Raw genomic sequence first — 24,054 nt, 5'->3', positions numbered from 1 at the left:
AATGCATCGCTGTTGTTTCGGTAAGCCCTCCTGCGCAATTTATGTATTTATTCTTCTTCAGACTGATGACGCTCCCAGCAACCCCTCCTTCCCCGACCTCCCCCCCCCCCCCCCCCCCCCCGTGATAGCGTAGCCACTGAAGCACCATGTGTATTACAACCCTGCTCTGTCCTGGAACGCCACGTCATGAGAGAATGCACCACAACGAAAGGTCACGTCAAGACCATGCCGTCAAGACCATGCAAAGCGTACACTACTGGCCATTAAAATTGCTACACCAAGAAGAAATGCAGATGATGAACGGGTATTTATTGGACAAATCTATTGTACTAGAACTGACATGCGATTACATTTGCACGCAATTTGGGTGCATAGATCCTGAGAAATCAGTACCCAGAACAACCACCTAAGGCCGTAATAACGGCCTTGATACGCCTGGGCATTGAGTCAAACAGAGCTTGGATGGCGTGTGCAGGTACAGCTGCCCATACAGCTTCAACACGATACCACAGTTCATCAAGAGTAGTGACTGGCGTATTGTGACGAGCCAGTTGCTCGGCCACCATTGACCAGACGTTTTCAATTGGTGAGAGATCTGGAGAATGTGCTGGCCAGGACAGCAGTCGAACATTTTCCGTATCCAGAAAGGCCCGTACAGGACCTGCAACATGCGGTCGTGCATTATCCTGCTGAAATGTAGGGTTTCGCAGGGATCGAATGAAGGGTAGAGCCACGGGTCGTAACACATCTGAAATGTAACGTCCACTGTTCAAAGTGCCGTCAATGCGAACAAGAGGTGACCGAGACGTGTAACCCCCCCATACCATCAGCCGGGTGGTAGGCCAGTATGGCGATGACGAATACACGCTTCCAATGTGCGTTCACCCCGATGTAGCCAAACACGGATGCGACCATCATGATGCTGTGATCAGAACCTGGATTCATCCGAAAAAATGACGTTTTGCCATTCGTGCACGCAGGTGCGTCGCTGAGTACACCACCGCAGACGCTCCTGTCTTTAATGCAGCGTCAAGGGTAATCGCAGCCATGGTCTCCGAGCTGATAGCCCATGCTGCTGTAAACGTCGTCGAACTGTTCGTGCAGTTGGTTGTTGTCTTGCAAACGTCCCCATCTGTTGACCCAGGGATCTAGACGCGGCTGCACGATCCGTTACAGCCATGGGGATAAGATGCCTGTCACCTCGACTGCTAGTGATACGAGGCCGTTGGGATCCAACACGGCGTTCCGTATTACCCTCCTGAACCCACCGATTCCATATTCTGCTAACAGTCATTGGATCTCGACCAAGGCGAGCAGCAATGTCGCGATACGATAAACCGCAATCGCGATAGACTACAGTCTGACCTTTATCAAAGTCGGTAACGCGATGGTACGCATTTCTCCTCCTTACACGAGGCATCACAACGACGTTTCACCAGGCAACGCCGGTCAACTGCTGTTTGTGTATGAGAAATCGGCTGGAAACTTTCGTTATGTCAGCACTTTGTAGGTGTCGCCTCCGGCGCCAACCTAGCGTGAATGCTCTGAAAAGCTAGTCATTTGCATATCACAGCATCTTCTTCCTGTCGGTTACATTTCGCGTCTGTAGCCCGTCATCTTCGTGGTGTAGCAATTTTAATGGTCAGTAATGTATGAATAAAGAGGATGGACTCAGGCTTGCCCCATTTTGGCTGCCAGAAAGCAGAGACCAACAGACCGCACTGTCAACACGAGGCGCGAGCACCACCGGCGAGTAACTGCCGCCGCGCAGCCAACGTCCAGTATTTGGTAAACAGGAGCCAACTTCTCATTCGCCGGTGACCACCAATCATGGCATTTTTTTTATAAGTTCCTATGAGGTCAAACTGCTGAGGTCATCGGTGTCTAGGCTTACACACTACTTAATCTAACTTAAACTAACTTACGCTAAGGACAACACACGCTCTCATGCCCAGGGGTAGACTCGAATCTCCGACGGGGGTAGCCACGCGAACCATGGCAAGGCGCCCACGACCGCCGGGAAACCCGCGCGGCATGGCACATAATACAAGAGCCAATAGACATTTCAGGTTACGCTCTCCACCGCAGTAACCTATTCAAATAAAGTTCCCTCTCCTTCTTCCTTAAGTGACCAATGAAATGAACTATCTTTTTTATATTTTGACGGAATGGCATGCGCAGTGAACAGTAATAACAAAATATAAGGGACACTGCATAGCTAGAACACATCGGTAGACCCGGAAGAAGGCCGCTGCAATCGTGACCGAAACGGCGGTTTTCTCCAGCAGTAGTTTTGTATAATGTGACGCGGTACCATACCCACAAACTTTTATGTGTTACCAAATTGAGTTTCTTGATTATTTTTTGGTATGTGTTTACTCCATTTATCTTGACGTCATACTGGGCATTAATTAATTTTATACATAGTAATTCATACACATTATTACAGTATTTCATTCTTTGCCCCCCTCCCCTCCTCTCCCCATGAACCAGGGACCTTGCCGTGGTGGTGCGGCTAGCGTGCCTCAACGCTACAGATGGACAAACTGTAGGTGTTACCACAACTGAGGGGTGTCTGCTTGAGAGGTCACACAAACGTCTGGCTCCTGAAGATGGGCAGCAGCCTTTCCAATAGCTACAAGAGCAACAGTCTGGATGATTGACAGATCTGGCCTTGCAACATCAGCCAGCATGGCCTTGCTCTGATGGTATTGCGAATGGCTGAAAGCTAGGGGAAACTACAGCCACAATTTTTATCGAGACTATGCAGCTCTACTGTATTGTTAAATGATACGACCTCCTCTTGGGTAAGTATTCAGGGAGTGAAATAGTTCCCCACTCGGATCTTTTGGGAGGGACTACCCCGAAGGACGACGTATATGCAGAAAAAATCTAGTCTTCTAAGGGTCAGAGCTTCTAATGTTAGATCCCTTAATAGGACAGGTAGGTTGTAAAATTTAAAAAGGGAAATGGATAGACTGATTTTAGATATGTTACTATTAGTGCAGTTCGATGACAAGAGGAACAGGACTCTAGGTCAGACGAGTACAGGATAACAAAATACACACATCAAAAGAAGTTTTGCATCACAGACACAGTCCCTTTGACTGTTCAAAGATGTCACTAAGCCCGCCCAAAGATGTAAACCATGCATGAGCAGCGCCTATTAGACGGGGGGGGGGGGGGGGGGTCCGACAGCCAATCAGTACCAGTCCTTCCACCAGGAAAGAGGTAAACGGTTCGTGTTTAGTTCAACCATGATTAGGTGGTCAATACTGCGGTTCGATAGCGTCCGCATTGTTGCTTTGTGCCAGGAAGGGCTTTCAACAAGGCAAGTGTCCAGGCGTCTCATAATGAACCAAAGCGCTGTTGTTCGAACATGGGGGAGATACAGAGAGACAGGAACTGTCGATGACATGCCTCACTCAGGCCGCCTGAAGGCCACTACTGCAGTGAATGACCGCTACCTACGAATTATGGATCGGAGTAACACTAACAGCAACGTCACCATGTTGAATAACGCTTTCCGTGCAGCCACAGGACGTCATGTTACGACTCCAACAGTGCGTAATAGGCTGCATGATGCGCAACTTCACTCCCGACGTCCATGACTAGGTCCATCTTTGCAACCAGGACAACATGCACTGCGGTAGAGATGGTTCCAACATCATGCCGAAAGGGCCACTCAGGACTGGCATCACGTTCTCTTCGCCGATGAGTGTTACATATGCCTTCAGCCAGACAATCGTCGGAGACGTGTTTGGAGGCAACCAGATCAGGCTTAACGCCTTAGACACACTGTCCAGCGAGTGCAGCAAGGTGGAGGTTCCCTGCTGTTTTGGGGTGGCATTATGTGAGGCCGACGTAAGCCGCTGGAGGTGATGGGAGGCGTCGTAGCGGCTGTACGATACGTGAATGCCATCCTGCGACCGATAGTGCTACCATATCGGTAACATACTGGCGAGGCATTCGTCTTCATGCACGACAATTCGCGCCCCCATCGAACATATTTTGTGAATGACTTCCTTCAGGATGACGACACTGTTCGATTAGTGTGGCCAGCATGTTCTCCTGACATGAACGCTATCGAACGTGCCTGGGATAGATTGAGAAGGGGACTGATGACCATAGATGTTAAGTCCCATAGTGCTCAGAGCCATTTGAGCCATAGATTGAGAACTGCTATTTTTGGACGACGTGGCCCACCAACCATTTTGAGGGATCTACGCCGAATCGCCGTTGAGGAGTGGGACAATGTGGACCAACAATGCCTTGTGAACTTATGTATAGTATGCCACGATGAATACAGGCATGCATTAATGCAAGAGGATGTGCTACTGGGTATTAGAGGTACCGGTGTGTACAGCAGTCTAGACCACCACCTCTTAAGGTATTGCTGTATGGTGGTGCAACATGCAATGTGTAGTTTTCAAGTGTCATAAAAAGGGCGGAAATGATGTTTATCTTGATCTCTATTCCAGTTTCCCTACATGTTCCGGAACTCTGGGAACCGAGGTGAGCAAAACTTTTTCTGATGTGTGTAGAAATGCTGATAAGCTAATACAAACAGCATAGTGAACGAATTATTGTGATCAGGACAGATACAAACCCACACCCAGCACAATAGTACAAGTTTATCTGCCAACTAGCTCTACATATTAAGAGACCAAAGAAACGTATGATGAGACGAAAGTAATTATTCAGATAGTTAAGGGAGACGAAAATTTAACTGGGTTATGGAACTGGAATTCGATAGTAGGAAAAGAAAGAAAATGAAAAATACCGGGTAAGTAAGTACTGGGGGAAAGGAATGAAACAGAAAGCCGCCTGGTAAAATTTCACACAAAGCATAATTTAATCATCGCTAACATTTGGTTTAAAAATCGTGAAAGAAATTTGTTAACGTGGAAGAGACCTGAAGACACCGGACGGTTTCAGGTTGTTTATGTAATGGTAAGACAGTGATTTCGGAATCAGATTTTAAACTGTAAGACATCTCCAGGGGCATACGTGAACTTTGACCACAATTTATTGTTTATGAACTGTAGACTTAAGCTTGATAACGTCAACACGCCAACACACCATAGCAGCTATAACCATATAGCATCTTTGACCAACAATCAGAACTGTCATTCTCTCAAATCCGACGATAAACGTCAAATTACAAGAATTACGAGAAATGGCGATTAACAATGGCAGCAAATGACAATACAGTTTGAAGCATAAGAGCTCACTTGTAATAGAGTACCAAGTGACAGCGATCACTGATGATAGCGTACCTGAAAGTGCGATAACCAGCATTATAATATAATAGAGAAACTAGTATGTAACTTTTGCAGATGGTCTGAAGCTGGCAATCTAGTCGAAATGGATCCATCATAAAAAAAACTCTAACCTACTGTAGCAGCAGCAACGTGGATTTGATTGGCTCCTCATCACCATCACCGTCACGATCGTAATCTTCGTTTCAAGGATTAGGCTGTAATCTGTTCCGTACTAACAAACAAGATCATTCCCATCTTTTTCGAGGTCTTCCAATATGCCTTTTCCCATTCGGCTCGTAGTTCAGGAACTTTTGGGGAATTCTGTAACGTGGCATTCGCATGAGGTGTTGTCTCCAAGATTCACGATATTTTTGAATTTTTGATTCAGGTTGAAAATATTTAATTCTGTTTTAATATCTTAGTTTACATTCACGTCTCTTCTCGTGCAGTCCTTCATTTCTCTTAGGAACCTTATCTCTACCGCTTGATTGATTGATTGATTTTTTTTTTTTTAAGAGAGGAACCGCCCGTCACTCTGGTACCATTATAGAACAGGAGGGCATAAAGTACAAAAAGAGACCATCATGAAATTCTACAATTTCATGATGGTCTCTTTTTGTACTTTGTGGCCTGCTGTTCTGCTGATGGTACCACAAACAATTTGGAATTTGTTCAAACGGTTCTGAGCACTATGGGGCTCAACTTCTGAGGTCATTAGTCCCCTAGAACTCAGAACTAGTTAAACCTAACTAACCTAAGGACATCACACACATCCATGCCCGAGGCAGGATTCGAACCTGCGACCGTAGCGGTCTCGCGGTTCCTGACTGCAGCGCCACAACCGCACGGCCACTTCGGCCTGCTTGGAATTCCTGTATTTTACTTTCAATAGCAGAGTCAAAATCAAAATTGCAGACCAGCCCAAATAAGAGGTTTCAGACACTCGTTCTAAAACTGAATTATTCAAAAAAGTTTTTGATGTGACTGGATATTTTCCTCGGAATGCCATTATTTTCATGTGATTACTATGAATTTTATAGTTGTACTTCTTGCAAATTTCGTTCAACCACTATACTGATCTTTGGAGACCATCTTCATTCTTCAGCAAACAAAAGTGCATTATGGTATTCTTCATTAGTTATCTTAATTCCTTTACGTACTATACATTTCCATTTGCGAAGAGTGAAGCCAATGTAGATATTAGAAAGCGATAGTCGACACCCTTGTATAACAACCTGGTTTATAATTATTTCTTCTAATCGATTCCTACCTGCATTTATTACAATGCATGTAGTATTGTAAAGTCTTTCCACTACCTCTATTAGGTGATAAAGATACTCACATTCAGACATAATCTTCCATAGGCTGTCAAGGTTCACACAGTCAACAGACGGAGTTTCTAGATTCAATTTTCAGTGTTTTTCTATAATGTTTCTAATATTAGATTCTCTGCGTTTTTCTACAACGTCTGAAACTGCATACACATTGTCTGTGGATGAACGACATGAGCTACACTGGTGTCCAATATTAGAGCAACAAACCCCTATTTACCAGTCATGCGTCCAAGTCACGATGTAATCATACAAACTGTCAACCAGATTTCCATACGATCGTGCTCTACATGGAAGATGGCATTTCGGTCAACGGAAAACCACGCCAACGATGATGTCAGGGCACCTATCAAACGGACTAGTGTTTGCCGGGTAGTCCCACATCCACAGTCGCTGTGTACACAGTCACAGGCAGTGCAGATGGCACAGGGAAGACGTCTACCACACCCTCTGCGATGGAGGGCCATAGAAAGAATGGAAGCAGGACAGTCGCAAACTCATGTGGCCCGATGGCTTAACGTGAATCGTTCTGTTGTTTCACGGATGTGGCGACAGTTTATCGGGTGCGAAACTGTACCCCGAAGACCAGGGCAGGGCCGACCACGAGTGACATCAAGGGCACGATGGTACCGCTTAAGTACGAGGTGCATTCAAGTTCTAAGGCCTCCGATTTTTTTTCTCCGGACTGGAAAGAGATAGAAACATGCGCATTGTTTTAAAATGAGGCCGCGTTCATTGTCAATACGTCCCAGAGATGGCAGCACCGTACGGCAGATGGAATTTTACCGCCAGCGGCGAGAATGAGAACTGTTTTAAATACTTAAAATGGCGACGTTTTCCTTACTTGAACAGCGTGCAATCATTCGTTTTCTAAATTTGCGTGGTGTGAAACCAACTGAAATTCATTGCCAGTTGAAGGAGACATGTGGTGATGGAGTTATGGATGTGTCGAAAGTGCGTTCGTGGGTGCGACAGTTTAATGAAGGCACAACATCGTGTGACAACAAACCGAAACAACCTCAGGCTCGCACAAGCCGGTCTGACGACATGATCGAGAAAGTGGAGAGAATTGTTTTGGGGGATCGCTGAATGACTGTTGAACAGATCGCCTCCAGAGTTCGTATTTCTGTGGGTTCTGTGCACACAATCCTGCATGACGACCTGAAAATGCGAAAAGTGTCATCCAGGTGGGTGCCACGAATGCTGACGACGACCACACGGCTGCCCGTGTGGCATGTTGCCAAGCAATGCTGACTAGCAACGACAGCATGAATGGGACTTTCTTTTCGTCAGTTGTGACAATGGATGAGACGTGGGTGCCATTTTTCAATCCAGAAACAAAGCGTTCGTCAGCTCAATGGAAGCACACAGAGTCACCGCCACCAAAAAAATTTCGGGTAACCGCCAGTGCTGAAAAAATGATTATGTCCATGTTCTGGGAGGGCGTAATCCTTACCCATTGCGTTCCAAAGGGCACTACGGTAACAGGTGCATCCTACGAAAATGTTTTGAAGAACAAATTCCTTCCTGCACTGCAACAAAAACGTCCGGGAAGGGCTGTGCGTGTGCTGTTTCACCAATACAACGCACCCGCACGTCGAGCTAACGTTACGCAACAGTTTCTTCGTGATAACAACTTTGAAGTGATTCCTCATGCTCCCTACTAACCTGACCTGGCTCCTAGTGACTTTTGGCTTTTTCCAACAATGAAAGAAACTCTCCGTGGCCGCACATTCACCAACCGTGCTGCTATTGCCTCAGCGATTTTCCAGTGGTCAAAACAGACTCCTAAAGAAGCCTTCGCCGCTGCCATGGAATCATGGCGTCAGCGTTGTGAAAAATGTGTACGTCTTCAGGGCGATTACGTCGAGAAGTAACGCCAGTTTCATCGATTTCGGGTGAGTAGTTAATTAGAAAAAAAATCGGAGGCCTTAGAACTTGAATGCACCTCGTACAGAGCAGAAAGTGGCATCTGACTTTGCAGCATCCACTGGTCGTGTTGTATCGAGGCAAACGGTGTAGAGAATGTTTCGACTGAGTGGTCTTTATTGTCGGAGACCTTCTGTATGTGCGCCTCTGACGCGTCTTCGCAGAAGGGAACGTCTAGAGTGGTGTCTTCAACATGCCACCTGGACAGTCGAAGAGTGGCCAATGTTCTTTTCACAAATGAATCTCGATTCGGTCTGGAGAGTGATTCTCATCGGATTCGCATCTGAAGGGTATATGGAACACGATTTCGAGAGCCCAACATTATGGAAAGAGACCGATATCGAGGAGGATTGCTATTGGTCTGGGCAGGGATTATGTTGACCTCTCGGTGACGAGATCTTGGGAGCTCATGTACGGTTGTTGCGAGATTCTGTGCGCCCAGAAATTGTACTGATGGACGACAATGCTCGACCACATAAAGCACAGGTGATTGATGTTTTCTTGGAAACAAAAGATATCGCACGCACGGCGCGGCATGCTCGCTCTCCCGATTTGAATCCCACGAAGCATGTCTGAGATGCACTAGGGAGCTGACCTGCATCTCGTCATCATCCACCAACTACCCTCCAAGACTTGCAAGCGGCTCTGCAGAAAGAATGTGCGTTATTGCCTCGACATAATATTGATGACATCATTAACAGCGTACCACGTCGTTTGTCAGGCCTGTATGGCTGCCAGAGGTGGTCATACGCCTTACTGAGCACCTTAACCAATTGTCAGAATGTGTGTGTGCAACTCAGGTAAGTTGGAAAAAACGAAGAACATTTTCGTCTACTGTTATCCAAGTTGCAGCTGTTTACTTTCTGTTTTCATTACACTGCTTCTACTTTACTATCGCCTGTTTACATTGTTTTGCGTCAAAATAAACGCAAACTGGCGAAATTTCTGTTTGTTAGGTTACTTTTGGACACCAGTGTAAATACATTTTGTTCTTCACAAATAAGAGCTTTTGCGATATTCTTCATGCAGTTACTCATTATTTTTCAGTCTAGTCTGTAGCCAGTGTTTAGGAGCCTGATGCCATGATAGTTGCCGGCCGGGGTGGCCGAGGGGTTCTAGGCTCTACAGTGTGGAACCGCGAGACCGCTACGGTCGCATGTTCGAATCCTGCCTCGGGCATGGATGTGTGTGATGTCCTTAGGTTAGTTAGGTTTAAGCAGTTCTAAGTTCTAGGGGACTGATGACAAGTCCCATAGTGCTCAGAGCCATTTGAACCATGATAGTTTTTACACTCGTTACGTTTCGCTTTCTTGAAAAGAGAGATTACTTCCGCTGTATACCAAGGGTCGGGGATTTTACATATCCAACATTCATTTATTAACTGTAGAAGTCTTCATATTTAATCAGTTCTGCATTTATTCTATCTATTCCAGTAGCTTTTCTGTTCTTCATGCCTTTCAAACTCTCTTGTAGTTCGTCCGTAGTAACTGGATCTACCGTTTCATCGTACATTCCTTCCCCACAGTCATATTCGACCTTCAGTGTGCACCACAAGTTTGTATAATTATTTATCCATTGTTCATTGGGTATAATGTCCAGTGAGGCGATGTCTTGTTCTGTTTCTTGTTCAGAGCTTTCATATTCGTATATGTACAATGCTGCCTACAGTGTACGTCATATTCTAAGACATAACACGCAATCTATATTCTGTAATGATATGAAATACACAAGAGACTAACATTGAATGATATGCGGTCCTAATTATGTCCAAAACAACCAACCAAATAAACAAACGAAGAGAAGTCGTCGTCTCCCCGTTTCTGTCTTACACATTCACTTATCTTTCCTTCCCAATACTGCTAGTGCTGCCGGCAATCCTACCATTTACTACATCATTTACGTATTGTACCAAAATTACCGAACCGTAGTTTTGGTGGAGCGCCGGCCGAAGTGGCCGCGCGGTTCTGGCGCTGCAGTCTGGAACCGCGAGACCGCTACGGTCGCAGGTTCGAATCCTGCCTCGGGCATGGATGTGTGTGATGTCCTTAGGTTAGTTAGGTTTAACTAGTTCTAAGTTCTAGGGGACTAATGACCTCAGCAGTTGAGTCCCATAGTGCTCAGAGCCATTTGAACCATTTTTTTGGTGGAGCGCAGCTCTAGTTATGGCTCACCAGTGTATATCCGCTTTGGGAGAGGAGCTTGTTTTACTACCATTTCACTGTCGTACGGTAACAACGTATATATACGATTGCAGTTGCATCATTAGTGGACGAGAGTAAGAGAAGCTCGTCTGCCAAATTGAATCAAACGGAGGCGATCGAAATTAAGTTGCGGCAAGACGTAACGTGTTGTTCTGTTCTTGTCTACAACAGCAGTGAAGACATTCCTGAATGGACAACAAATGAAATGTGCGTGTGGCATCGTTGTCCGGGAGGCCGCATCCGGTGGAGTTCGGCCTCCGAGTGCGAGTCGTATTTCCGTCGACGCCACACTGGGCGACTTGCGCGCCAGTGTTGAGGCCGGCCGGAGTGGCCGAGCGGTTAAAGGCGCTACAGTCTGGAACCGCACGACCGCGACGGTCGCAGGTTCGAATCCTGCCTCGGGCATGGATGTGTGTGATGTCCTTAGGTTAGTTAGGTTTAAGTAGTTCTAAGTTCTAGGGGACTTATGACCACAGCAGTTGCGTCCCATAGTGCTCAGAGCCATTTGAACCATTTTTTTTTAGCCAGTGTTGAGGATGAAATGATGATGAGGACAATACAACACCGAGTCCACGAGCGGAGAAAATCTCCAACCCGGCCGGGAATCAAACCCGGGCCCGCTGCTTGGGAGGCAAGCACGTTTCCACTTTCTTTATCTCATTTTTTGCTCTATATTGTTCGTTGAATTTGTTCGGGGCGGACGTCCGATGACAGCCGTTTAGGTTCTTCGATGATCCACTCACTCAGTTTTTGTGACAGAAACCCTCTGACCGAACACGCTGAGCTACCGTGCCGGCGCCATTCGGCTAAGCAGGCGGACCCTGAATGGACAGTATACTCTAAACATCTTGGCAATACAAAGCGATGGGTCGACGAAGGCACCGCACATGTGGGTAAGATAGCAGGACCATTCAGGGGCCACAAGAAGCCTAAAGGCAAGCTCTGCAGGAAATAATAATATCTGAATAAGTACAACGACAATCCAGTCCAAAGTTGCAAACATAGTGAAAAATGGTATATCCGAGATGTGAAAACCATGTCAAAAATGTGCAACGAACAGTTACAGTGCATACAGATAACCATGGACCAAATGCAATTCTCTGTATGCGCTGTAACTGCACATTTTTGACATGGTTTTCACATCTTCGGAAATACCAGTTTTTAGTATGTTACGATTATCTGCAAATGCGTCTCGATCCGAAACTAGTCATCGAGTGAATAAAAAAAAGTAAAATTTGCAACTTTGGAATCGTTATTCGTTGTACTGATTAACAGAAGCTGCTGACAAACAGTTTCTCCAGCACGTTGGACGTTCGTGAATATCTGAATGATCAATGATCAGCTTGAGATGGCAACTACTGGCATTGCTTCATAAAATTTTGAATTCTGTTGAACTGTGGAATTCTGTGGCAGGCAAATCGCAAAGCCACAGCAAAGGAAAGCACAATCTTAATGACGTGCTCAAACATTTTACAGTCTTCTTTGCGCTGGAGTCAATCATTTTACACCGAGCGAGGTGGACTCGCATTCGGGAGGACGGAGGTTCAAATTCGCGTCCAGAAATCTAGATTTAGGTTTTCGGTGATTTCCTAAATCGCTCCATGCAAATGCCGAGGTGGTTCCTTTGAAAGGTCACGGCCGATTTCCTTCCTCATCCTTTACACAATCCGAACCTGCGCCCGTCCCTAATGACGTCGATGTCGGCGGGACGTTAAAGCCAATCTTCCTTCCTTCCCTGAACGCTTTTGTGTAGGGACTTCAGAACGTAAGCTACACGCATCGTTCCACGCTAAGGCTTTTGCGCACCAAGAGTGGTGCATTGTCAGAAGAGTAAACATTCGAGGATTCCTGCAGACGCAATTCTGCTGCGCTGCGGGTAACATACGCGTCGCAGTGTGCTAGTGATGTAACTGGACACGTACTCCAAACTCCAAAGATGAAGCCCGCGGGAGAGCGCGATTATTCTGGGCAGGACGTCTAAACTGCATACAGTGTCTCCATGAAATTCCGACGGTATGTGGACCAAATGCAATGCCGTGTTCAGCCGTTGTGAAACGGTGGCAAGAACTTGATGAATGCCACGTAGACATGACTCATGCTGATCGGAAAGTGCAGATTTTGCACCACGGGGTTTCCATCTTTTCGGTAAGCTCAAAGAACATATGAGGGGAAAAAGATTTTCCAACGAAGGGGACGTTCACAAAGTACTTCTCGAATGGTTCTGTGACCAAGGAGCGGATTTTTGTCGTCGAGGAACTGAACGATTGGCAGGAAGTTCAGACCATTGTTTACACAGACTTAATGACTATGTTGAAAAATACAGAGGGGTCCAGAAAAATCTAGACACCCTTTGATAGTCAATACTAATGGAACAAAACGACGTATCGTTACAATTCTTGCACGGAGGGAAGGTTATGTTATGTGTTCAGAGTGAACCCCCCCCCCCCCCCCCCCCCCAATTAGTAAGCAAACAACGTCGACGCTGCTGAACTGTTGACAAACTACGGCTGTTAGTGTTGCCGGTGTGATAGCCTGTATGGTTTCTCGTGGCTCGTCCAGTGCAACTGGCTTCTGTTGATAAACTTCATTTCTCAAGGTCCCCTTAGGTATCAGACAAGGGATGTAAGGGCTGGAGACCGTGGTGGGTACTCAACAGTTCCTGATAGACATGACCATCGTCCAGGCAGATTTCCATCCAAGTAGGCTCTGACATCTCTGTGGTAGGCGGAGCGCCAACTTATTGTAGGTAAAATCATTCATTTCGAAACACCTCTCAGATGGAAGGTAAAAATCGATGTTTGCAGCGTATTAAGATACACCTCACCACTGCAAAGAAGAGTGGACCAATCAAATCGCACGATGACAGACCACACAACGAATTAACACCGGTTAGATTAAAATGGTGGTCCACGTGAACTTGAGGATTTTCAGCAGCTCAGTACACGCAGTTATGGCGGGTTAGAGTACCGTTCACTTTGAATTGCACCATCCCTGCAAACAGTCCGTCCTCGCGAAGCGTGTCTTCAAACAACTGGCGTTACTCCATCCTTCGATCCGGGTCGTCCTCGTTCATAGCATGCAGCCATCTTGGAACGCACACATTCCACTTCGCAACCTTCAGAATTCGTCGTACTCTTGATCGGCTTACCCTGCTTTCAAGAGCTCCCTGCTTCGCAGGTTTTTGAGGTGACCTAGTACAATGTTGCCACACAACAGCGTTGGAAGCTGGATTTGTTGATGTTTTTAGTCGGCCAGATCTTTCCTTATGCACATCCTGAACAGTACCGTCGGCCCAAATTTATTCCGAATATGTTAAATTATTTCACATGTTGGTGACTGAGTTATGTACACATTATGTCATTACCATTGTACCTCCATCATGTTTTCGAGCTTCCAGTACCACTTCAATACGGCCTTGCATTGCTCAAACGACAATCTTAACTTCATGCATTGCGACACTGTTATCTGCTAGAAAATGAGCGACAAGATCTGTTGGGAAAACAATAGACTACACCACTGCGCAAAAATGCGACGGTATGTGATTTTGTTCCAAAGATATTAACTGTCAAAGAGTGTTTACATTTTTCTGGACCCCTCTGTAGTGTCAATACCTGTGTCGTCTTGAAGAGTAGTGAAGTGCTGAATAAAAGGTACTTGGCATGACATAATAATGTGCAGCTTACTTTCTCATCCTCGTAGATTTTGGAATGTCGAGCGAGCTGTTAACTCTGCGTCTCTGCTCTGTACACAAGATGGCACATGGTTGCCGTGGACCTACGAGGAAGTACTGTGCGTCGGCTGTTCAGGGTTAGCGGCCAGATAACGTGACCCTGCGAGGGCGCCTCGCCAGATAATCTGTGCCTAATACCATTGGCAGAAGAATACTTAATTCAGAGGAGCGCCTCGTTGTCCATAGTGTGCCAGTAGGAGCCGCCGATGAAGAATCGCCAAGACATGGCCTGGGGAAGCGGCATGACCTACGAGCTAGCAGCAGCGGTGAGTTAACACCTATCTGCTGAGTCACCACCTCTCACTCAATCTTTCGCTTTATGTGCTCATGTGCTGCACTCAATCTTTGCGTTTTTTGTTGTTGTTAATATGATAATGAACGTGACGTACTGCAGATCAGTTCCATTTTTGTGCAGACATCCCTCCAGTCTCTTAGATAAACTGTAAATGATTCTAACATTCCAGAAGTAATTTTGGCTGTTGCTTCTCCGATCTTAGTTTTCAGTTCTTCTGTTGTAGTAGGTCGACTACGATATACTTAACAAATCCACGAGACGCAATCACACGCTGACAGATTAGGAAATCAGACAAGGCAATGGAATACCACCGTTTCTCGAAACTGATACCGTTGCCAAAACAACTGGAGTAAAGTAGCCACCGATATTCGTGCCGTGTGTGACGTTGGTCCCTCTTGATGAAACCAAGCGTTGTCAGTAAATTGTGGCAAGGTCCGCTGTTTTCAACAACAATTGTTTCGAGCACGGTGATTTTACTGTAGTCACAAGACCATTTTCGTTCTCAGAAAAAGGAAGGCCTATTATGGCATATGATGAAACAGGATACCACACCATGATAAATTTGTTGCTGTGCAGTGGATGTTGGTGGAGATGAGTGTGATTTTATAGCGCATAATAACGAAAATTTTCTTTATTAAAGAAACCGTTAAGATGGAAATGAGCTTCGTCCGACATCCACTAGTTGTTAACAAACTCATTGTCGGCGTTTGACTTCCAAGCATCCGTTCACAGAATTGTCGTCGCAGTAGGTGATCGTTAGGCTTCCGTTCCTGCGCGATCTGCAGCTTGTATGATTGATGTCAGTCCGGTATCAACATCCTCCGAACACTTGAACTATGCAACCGTGAAGGCGATGCATGACGACGGATTGAACAGTGTGGGCTTCTCATGGCAGCAGCTCGAGCAGCTTCGATATTGTCTGCTGTAAGGCCTGGAGGTTTCTTTTTTACTGGTGAACCAGTTCCCTCAAAATTATGTACCGACATGTTAATTCCATGTGCTCATGGAGCGTAATCGTGAGGTCTTACATTGAAGTGATGGCTAAATTCCCTACGTGCAGCCTCCGCACTATCATTGTTTTTGTATTTATTTATTTATTTTATTCATTTATTTATTGTTCCGTGGAACCAAATTAAGGAGAAGTCTCCATGGTCATGGAATGAGTCAATACATGAAATTATAACACGATAGTAGAAACAGATAAAATGAAATATAAGAAACGTATTCAGGCGACAATTCGTAAGTTTAAATAAAGAAAATCAACAATGTATCACTGGAATTGGCTTAATTTTTAAGCTCTTCCAGGAGCTCCTCGACAGAATAGAAGGAGTGAGCCATGAGGAAACTCTTCAGTTTAGACTTAAAAGTGTTTGGGCTACTGCTAAGATTTTTGAGTTCTTGTGGTAGCTTATTGAAAATGGATGCAGCAGAATAGTGCACTCCTTTGTACACAAGAGTCAAGGAAGTGCATTCCACATGCAGGAACTTGAACTGTTCCGTCTCGCTTATAATGTGCCCATTCTGTCCGATCAAAATATCGGTTCTTGTTGAATTGTGAGTTAGAAACTGTAAAAACTGAGTCTTACTGTGATTTAGCATCAAATTATTTTCCACAAGCCACGAACTTATTTCATGAACTACATTATTTGATAATGTTTCAATATTACACACAAGATCCTTCACTACCAAGCTGGTGTCATCAGCAAACAGACATATTTTTGAATCACCTGTAATACTAGAAGGCATATCATTTATATAAATAAGAAACAGCAGTGGCCCCAGCACCGACCCTTGGGGAACGCCCCACTTAACAGTGCCCCATTTGGACTGAACATCACTACCACTCTCAATATTGCGGAGAATTGCCTTCTGCTTTCTGTCCTTAAAGTAAGAGGCGAACCAGTTGTAAGCTACTCCACTTACTCCATAATGGTCCAATTTCTGCAGTAATATTTTGTGGTCAACACAGTCAAAAGCCTTCGTTAAATCAAAGAAAACACCTAGAAGAAGCTTTGATGGCAAAAGCATGTTCCAGAGCACCCCAAGTACCCTGTTAACTAAATGGCAACGTGGCGTGAACTAGTTTCTGTAAGTTTCTCGTCGTTAACAATCGCCCAGGACTGCCACCACTAATATAAGAATTTCCCCTTTTTCTGAATCACCCACTAAAAACATATTGCTTTTGAAAGTACCGTGGATTTTGTACGCCTCGTAGCTATCTTAACAGTTTGATTTCGATACCTAAAATGAACTTGCCACAGACCTTTGAAGAGACAGGTGCAAGGCCATTTCGCTGCTTTGTGACAAGTGTCACATCTCAGGTCTTGGCATTATTCTGTTTCTTTTTGTTGTAAAAAAAGAACGGACTGCCACCAGTGTTTTATATGTTTGTACTGAACTGTATCGTGTTGCTGAACCTCTGTTTTAATCAATTACGATGCTTTGGCATTATCAAATGGCTTTTTATGCGCCAGTTTGAAATTGTCCCGAAAAACTTCGAATTGCAGCTATGAAATACAGAAAATTAGCGATTTATCATTCTCTGAAATATTTTCAGAAATGAAAGACTTCCGTTTTTAATAACCACACCTGGTCATTCACCAAGTGGTGGGAACTTTATGGCTAATGTAAAGTAAGGAAAATAGTATCAAAAACTGAATTATAGGAAGGCAATATTCAGACTTTAATATAGAAAATATTATCTGCATGTGTATACGTTGGCGGGTAGTGCACTCCCATGCTAACGAATTTACTTAGCGCCTGTCTCGTAAATGCGAGGGCGTGCTCAAAAGTAATGTTTTCAGAATCACTTTACGTGAAAATTTTTAAAGACTGTTAAATCAAACAGACATTTCTCCCAAAGAGAGACCAATTTGTTGATACCGTCAGTGTAGAATGCTTGACATTATTGACGGAGGCACAATCTCACCTCTGTTAGCACCGCTTCATCACTATCAAAGTCAAGTCCTCGACGGTCTTGCAGTTTTGGAAACAGGTGAAAGTCGGATGGGGCCAAGTTGGAAGTGTATGGAAGAATGGTCGATGACGGTGAACCCAAGGCGTCGGATTGTTGCTAACGTCGCAGCGCATGTGTGTAGTCTGGCACTGGCATGCTGTCGTGCTCCATTTGTGAACGAACTCCTCGAATTCGGGCTTTCAGTTTTCTGACTGTCTCGCAGTATCTTGCACAGTATATGGTGGTGCCCTCAGGCATGAATCCCAAACGCACCATGCCTTGAACACTCCAGAACACTTGGAGCATGACTTTTCATGCCGATGGCTTGTCTTGAACATTTTTTGCGTCGATGATCCCTGGGGCCAAACTACATTGATGTTTACTTTTTTCGGGGTCAAAACGATGAACCCAACCTTTATCACCTGTCACATGGTTATTAAACAACCCATGACTCTCACGCTCAAAACCCAAAAGAAATTGTTGGCCGATGTCCAGTCTTCTCTGACTGATGTTAAGAATGAGCATTCGAGGTTCCAATTGTGCACACACGTTTCTGTAACGCAGTTCAACATTTATGACCTGGGCACGCTCTCTTCGTATGCCATACTTGCCCGAGAGCTGTATCTGTGTTATTTGTCGATTTTCTCTGCTGAGTTCATCAAACCCATTCCAATGAGTCTCGTCGGATGCCGTACGCGATCGTCCACGCTGAGCGCTGTCACACACGTTGAGATTAGCATCGTCGTTCCCTTCACTAAGAGGACGAAAAACCCGACGTCGCGAATTACTGATGTCGATACAGTCATCACCGCACACATCTTTCATTCTTCTATGAACTCCAATTGGAGAAGGTTTTCTGCAGTTACAAAAATTCGATTACAGCACGCTGTTTCTCAAGCACCGACATAGGTTACACACCGCCATGCTACACGCTAAAATTTGAAGCCATCTAGCGGCAGACGGTTGTGGCTTGCGTCATCGAAGCGGAAGTAATATGTATAACATGTAATACCTCATCCGATATTGGAAACAGAATAAAAACATTAGGAGGCATTACATTTTAACACGCTGTGGGTGGTGCGGCCAATGATGATTGCCTGGGTGAACTGCTCAAAGTGGGTTTGGAGGGTGCATTGGTACCGTTGAAGGGTAGGACAGAGAGCTAGGAAGGCGGTGTCATCAACATATTGGAGGAGGTGCACAGGTGGGGGTGGTTTGGGCATATCGGCGGTGGACAGAAGAGGGGAGAGGACGGAGCCTTGGGGGGCGCCAGCGGCGGGATAAAAGATATAGGAGTTGGTATTGTGGAGGGTGATATAGAAAGAATGGTGTGGGAAGAAGGAGGCGACTAGATGGACAAATTTGATAGGCAGGGTGTAGGTTCGGAGTTTAAAGAGGAGACCGGGATGCCATACGCGGTCATAAGCATTTTGAAGGTCGAGGGAAAGAAATGGCGGAGCAACGGGAGTTACGTTGGAGGGAGAGAACGTGGACGAGGTGAAGGAGTTGGTCTTTGACGGAGAAGGAGGGTTGGAAGCCACACTGGGTAAGGGGAAGGAGGTGGTGTTGATTCAGGTGGCGATGGATACGACGGGAGAGGGTGGATTCTTTCTGAAGACGGAGGTGAGGCAACGGAAGGGATTTGTTGGGTTTCAGGAATAAGAGGACGCGGGAAGTCTTCCACAGGTCGGGGTAGAAGCCGGTGGAGAAGATGATGTTGTATAAATCGGCAAGGACAGTCAGGAAGGAGAAGGGGCATTCTCTGAGGTGGCGGTAGGTGACACAGTCGTAACTAGGGGCCGTGTTGCGTTTTGACCAGAGGATAAGTTTAGCTCTTTTTATCAGTATTATTACTATAAATACACCTTAGTTGTGGCTACTGTTGAGAAGTAACTTTTCTTCGTTTAATGAATTTCGATTTGCATCTGTGGGATGCATTGCTTCAGTTACAAAAAAAACAAATGTGGTGTCACCGCCAGACACCACACTTGCTAGGTGGTAGCTTTAAATCGGCCGCGGTCCATAAGTACATGTCGGACCCGCGTGTCGCCACTGTCAGGGATCGCAGACCGAGCGCCACCACAAGGCACGTCTCGAGATACGGACTAGCACCCGCCCCAGTTATATGGACGACGTAGCTAGCGACTACACGGACGAAGCATAGCTCATTAGCCGAGCAGATAGTTAGAATAGCCTTCAGCTAAGTCAAAGGCTACGACCTAGCAAGGCGCCATTAGTAACATTGCATGTATCTAAAGAGTCTCACTTGTATCGCCACAATCTCCAGATGTACCAAAAGGATGGATTAAAGTTAAGTATTCCAGAAGCTACGTACTTTTCTTTATAGCATTCATTACGTATCCCGTTTCAGACCTCACGCCTTCCTGCTTTAGCTTAGCGCGTGCCTTTCGGCTTCCTCTCATTGTGTCTAGGCTGTCTTGTCTAGACACAACAACAAATACACTCCTGGAAATGGAAAAAAGAACACATTGACACCGGTGTGTCAGACCCACCATACTTGCTCCGGACACTGCGAGAGGGCTGTACAAGCAATGATCACACGCACGGCACAGCGGACACATCAGGAACCGCGGTGTTGGCCGTCGAATCGCGCTAGCTGCGCAGCATTTGTGCACCGCCGCCGTCAGTGTCAGCCAGTTTGCCGTGGCATACGGAGCTCCATAGCAGTCTTTAACACTGGTAGCATGCCGCGACAGCGTGGACGTGAACCGTATGTGCAGTTGACGGACTTTGAGCGAGGGCGTATAGTGGGCATGCGGGAGGCCGGATGGACGTACCGCCGAATTGCTCAACACGTGGGGCGTGACGTCTCCACAGTACATCGATGTTGTCGCCAGTGGTCGGCGGAAGGTGCACGTTCCAGTCGACCTGGGACCGGACCGCAGCGACGCACGGATGCACGCCAAGACCGTAGGATCCTACGCAGTGCCGTAGGGGACCGCACCGCCACTTCCCAGCAAATTAGGGACACTGTTGCTCCTGGGGTATCGGCGAGGACCATTCGCAACCGTCTCCATGAAGCTGGGCTACGGTCCCGCACACCGTTAGGCCGTCTTCCGCTCACGCCCCAACATCGTGCAGCCCGCCTCCAGTGGTGTCGCGACAGGCGAGAATGCACGGTATATCCAAACCGTCATCGAACCCATCGTTCTACTATTCCTAGACCGGCAAGGGAACTTGCTGTTCCAACAGGACAATGCACGTCCGCATGTATCCCGTGCCACCCAACATGCTCTAGAAGGTGTAAGTCAACTACCCTGGCCAGCAAGATCTCCGGATCTGTCCCCCATTGAGCATGTTTGGGACTGGATGAAGCGTCGTCTCACGCGGTCTGCACGTCCAGCACGAACGCTGGTCCAACTGAGGCGCCAGGTGGAAATGGCATGGCAAGCCGTTCCACAGGACTACATCCAGCATCTCTACGATCGTCTCCATGGGAGAATAGCAGTCTGCATTGCTGCGATGATGATGATGATGTTTTGGTTTGTAGGGCGCTCAACGGCGCGGTTATCAGCGCCCGTACAATGTCCCAACCTTTGCTCAGCCCAATTTCGCCACTTTCCTGGATGATGATGAAATGATGAGGACAACACAAACACCCAGTCATCTCGAGGCAGGTGAAAATTCCTGACCCCGCCGGGAATCGAACCCGGGACCCCGTGCTCGTGCATTGCTGCGAAAGGTGGATATACACTGTACTAGTGCCGACATTGTGCATGCTCTGTTGCCTGTGTCTATGTGCCTGTGGTTCTGTCAGTGTGATCATGTGATGTATCTGACCCCAGGAATGTGTCAATAAAGTTTCCCCTTCCTGGGACAATGAATTCACGGTGTTCTTATTTCAATTTCCAGGAGTGTATGTTAAAACTGAGTAAGTACGTGGAATATTAACGTTTATGTCTTAACTCAAAATGTAAACAAATGTGTCACCTCAGCGTCACGAGACTATTTCGGTTCGAAGTTGCCACATCCACAGTACGCTGCACTGAGTCTATACGTACTGCTACTCTGTGGGTGATAGTGATAGCAACAACTGAGAAAAACTATGCCAGCAAGACCCCCTGTTGTTAGCTCTGGTGAACAAAACTTTTGTTAGTATTGTTAGTACGGCGATACAAGTTGAAGTTTCAGTTTTGTTGGCTAAATACTGATCGCAATGAATATTTTATTAAATCTGTAGACTCAGTGTAGTAGTTCCAGTTTACTGACATTAATGTAATAAATGTAATATTAACAGCAATTTAAATACAGGGAATTAACGAACGGTACATTTTTGCTAAATACATCTTTATGTAAATTCTTTTAGAAGGAAGGCTGCTGCAAAAATTTAACAAATCTTTCATCAATTCTTCGTCTACATTCGTATAACGACCCAGCTAGCCTGCTTAGCATCTGTGTGAGTACTTACTATACGAAGGAAAACGGCTAATACTATGATACAACGAATTTCCTTCTTGCACAGTGTTTTTTTTTTTTTTAATTAGAAAACGTTCTCAGTTCATTCTGAACTCAGTCCGAAGCAAGTTTGTAGGTGAAATGTAATTGTGAACGAAGATGATTTAGCGGTTACTAGGCAAGACGTGTTTCTTTGGGAGGTCAAACTTAAAGTATGAAAGAATCTTTCTCTCATTTTCTAAAAAACAACATTTTGTGAGATCGGTCTTGCCTACAATGACTGCAGTTGTACTGGTGTGTATTGGGAAAGTTTCGAAGAAAACATACTGAACACACCCAGTCACACGTGATGTTTAAGTGAACAACTCTGTTTAGAATATCAGCCTGGATTTTTATGTTCCTCATTCTACAGGCTGTTTGCGTGGTGCTGCTGCAAAGCGCGATGGCTGCTTCTGTGCAACGGCAGCCGTGGACCCTGGAAGAAATAACACCCAGCGAATCTCCATCACGAACAATGAAGATGGATTGGGCAGGAGGTGAGTACAATTTGGGATTTCTGCTAAAATCTTTTTATTATTGCACCAATATTGCGTCTGTAAAAAAAGGGTGAAATTAGTGTGAAAATATGAGTAATGTTGACGAACTGATGTATATACAATGCAAGACTGCGGAAGTAAGACTGTATTAAATGTTCTCGGGCTTCCAGACACCTAAAGCTGTTAAAATACTGCGAGCTTTAGACCAGGCACTCAGTGGCTGTTATCAAGTGGAATGACACTTCACTTGATAAAGGACAAGGAGCAGTTGGTCGAAAGCTTGTGGCATTTTAGCCACTTGGGCGCCGCTGGAAATTTTAGAACATTTTACTTCAGTGATACACAGATTGCAGAAGTCTTTGATGTTTAGCAATAGCGTGGAAACCTGCAAACTTTGAGTCGCCATGTACTGGGAATGCACCGCTGTGGAGTCACGCTCACAATGCAGCAGTCGCTCAGTCCTGACGACACAGACATTCAAGTCTTCTAGAGGGAGCCAGCAGGACACTAGAATAATCTTGTTTCCATAATAGTACTTCTCATTTCGACGCATACAAGGTGTTTCTCGTAAGAAATAGCACCCATTTTACTCCTTGAACAGTTCTTGATATCACAACAAGGTTTTCGTCAAATAATAGTAAGTAGAAGGCTCCGCAATTTTATTGCATGTTTAACCGTTTTGATTCTTGTATCAACTGAAATACTGAAGCAAATATGGTTCTTGAAGTGCAGAAATATACTTTTTAACAGCACTCGACATCTCTTCAAAAGCCCACTACGGCGAGTACTGTGATATAAAACTTAGCTATGGCAACTTAAAGACTATTCGCAATATTATCCGAGAAACGAGCTAAAATTGAATGGCTGGAATCGATTCTTGCACTGTCAATACTATCAATTGGTGTCCTCATGCCACGCTCCATTGCTTCAAGCCTTTTGCCTGTTTACTTCTTTCAATAAGAGCTACTCACTTAAACATGAATATGTACACACACTTGAAATATTTTTAAAAGCCTCCTATGATCCACAAGAAGTCGGCACACGCACTGCGGACAGGGACGAAGAAAGAAATGGAACTAAACACGTTGAGAGGGTATTTGATGTTATTTCTTTGATTACGATATCGTGTCCAATTTACGAAGAACTTAGTACTATGAACCCACTTGTCAGTATAACGCTGCACCTCTCTGTCCTAGATATATGCAATGATTCTACTGGGAAGGATGTAATAAAGCCATTGCATCCTCTCCTGAGGCAAAGCGGCCCACAAATGTTGTACCTGGTCCCGTGAAAGTGCACTACTGGCCTTTAAATTTGCTACACCACGAAGATGACGTGCTACAGACACGAAATTTAGCCGACAGGAAGAAGATGCTGCGATACGCAAATGATTAGC

General features: G+C 45.6%; 1 protein-coding gene across 2 annotated transcripts in view; it reads left to right on the top strand.

Annotated features, from left to right (window-relative positions):
• The first annotated feature begins 14,598 nt into the window (after positions 1-14,598).
• The window catches only part of LOC126484624 (venom dipeptidyl peptidase 4-like), a 348,388-nt gene continuing 338,932 nt past the window's right edge, over positions 14,599-24,054 (top strand). For both annotated transcript variants that reach the window (XM_050108208.1, XM_050108207.1), the window contains exons 1-2: positions 14,599-14,721; positions 22,535-22,658. In XM_050108208.1, the coding sequence (XP_049964165.1) occupies positions 14,662-14,721; positions 22,535-22,658 (184 nt within the window). In that variant the 5' untranslated portion in view covers positions 14,599-14,661. The remainder of the gene's footprint in view (positions 14,722-22,534; positions 22,659-24,054) is intronic.

This window comes from Schistocerca serialis, chromosome 6, assembly GCF_023864345.2.
Source record: "Schistocerca serialis cubense isolate TAMUIC-IGC-003099 chromosome 6, iqSchSeri2.2, whole genome shotgun sequence".
NCBI lineage: Eukaryota > Metazoa > Arthropoda > Insecta > Orthoptera > Acrididae > Schistocerca > Schistocerca serialis.
This window is presented reverse-complemented; position numbering and strand designations above follow the sequence as displayed.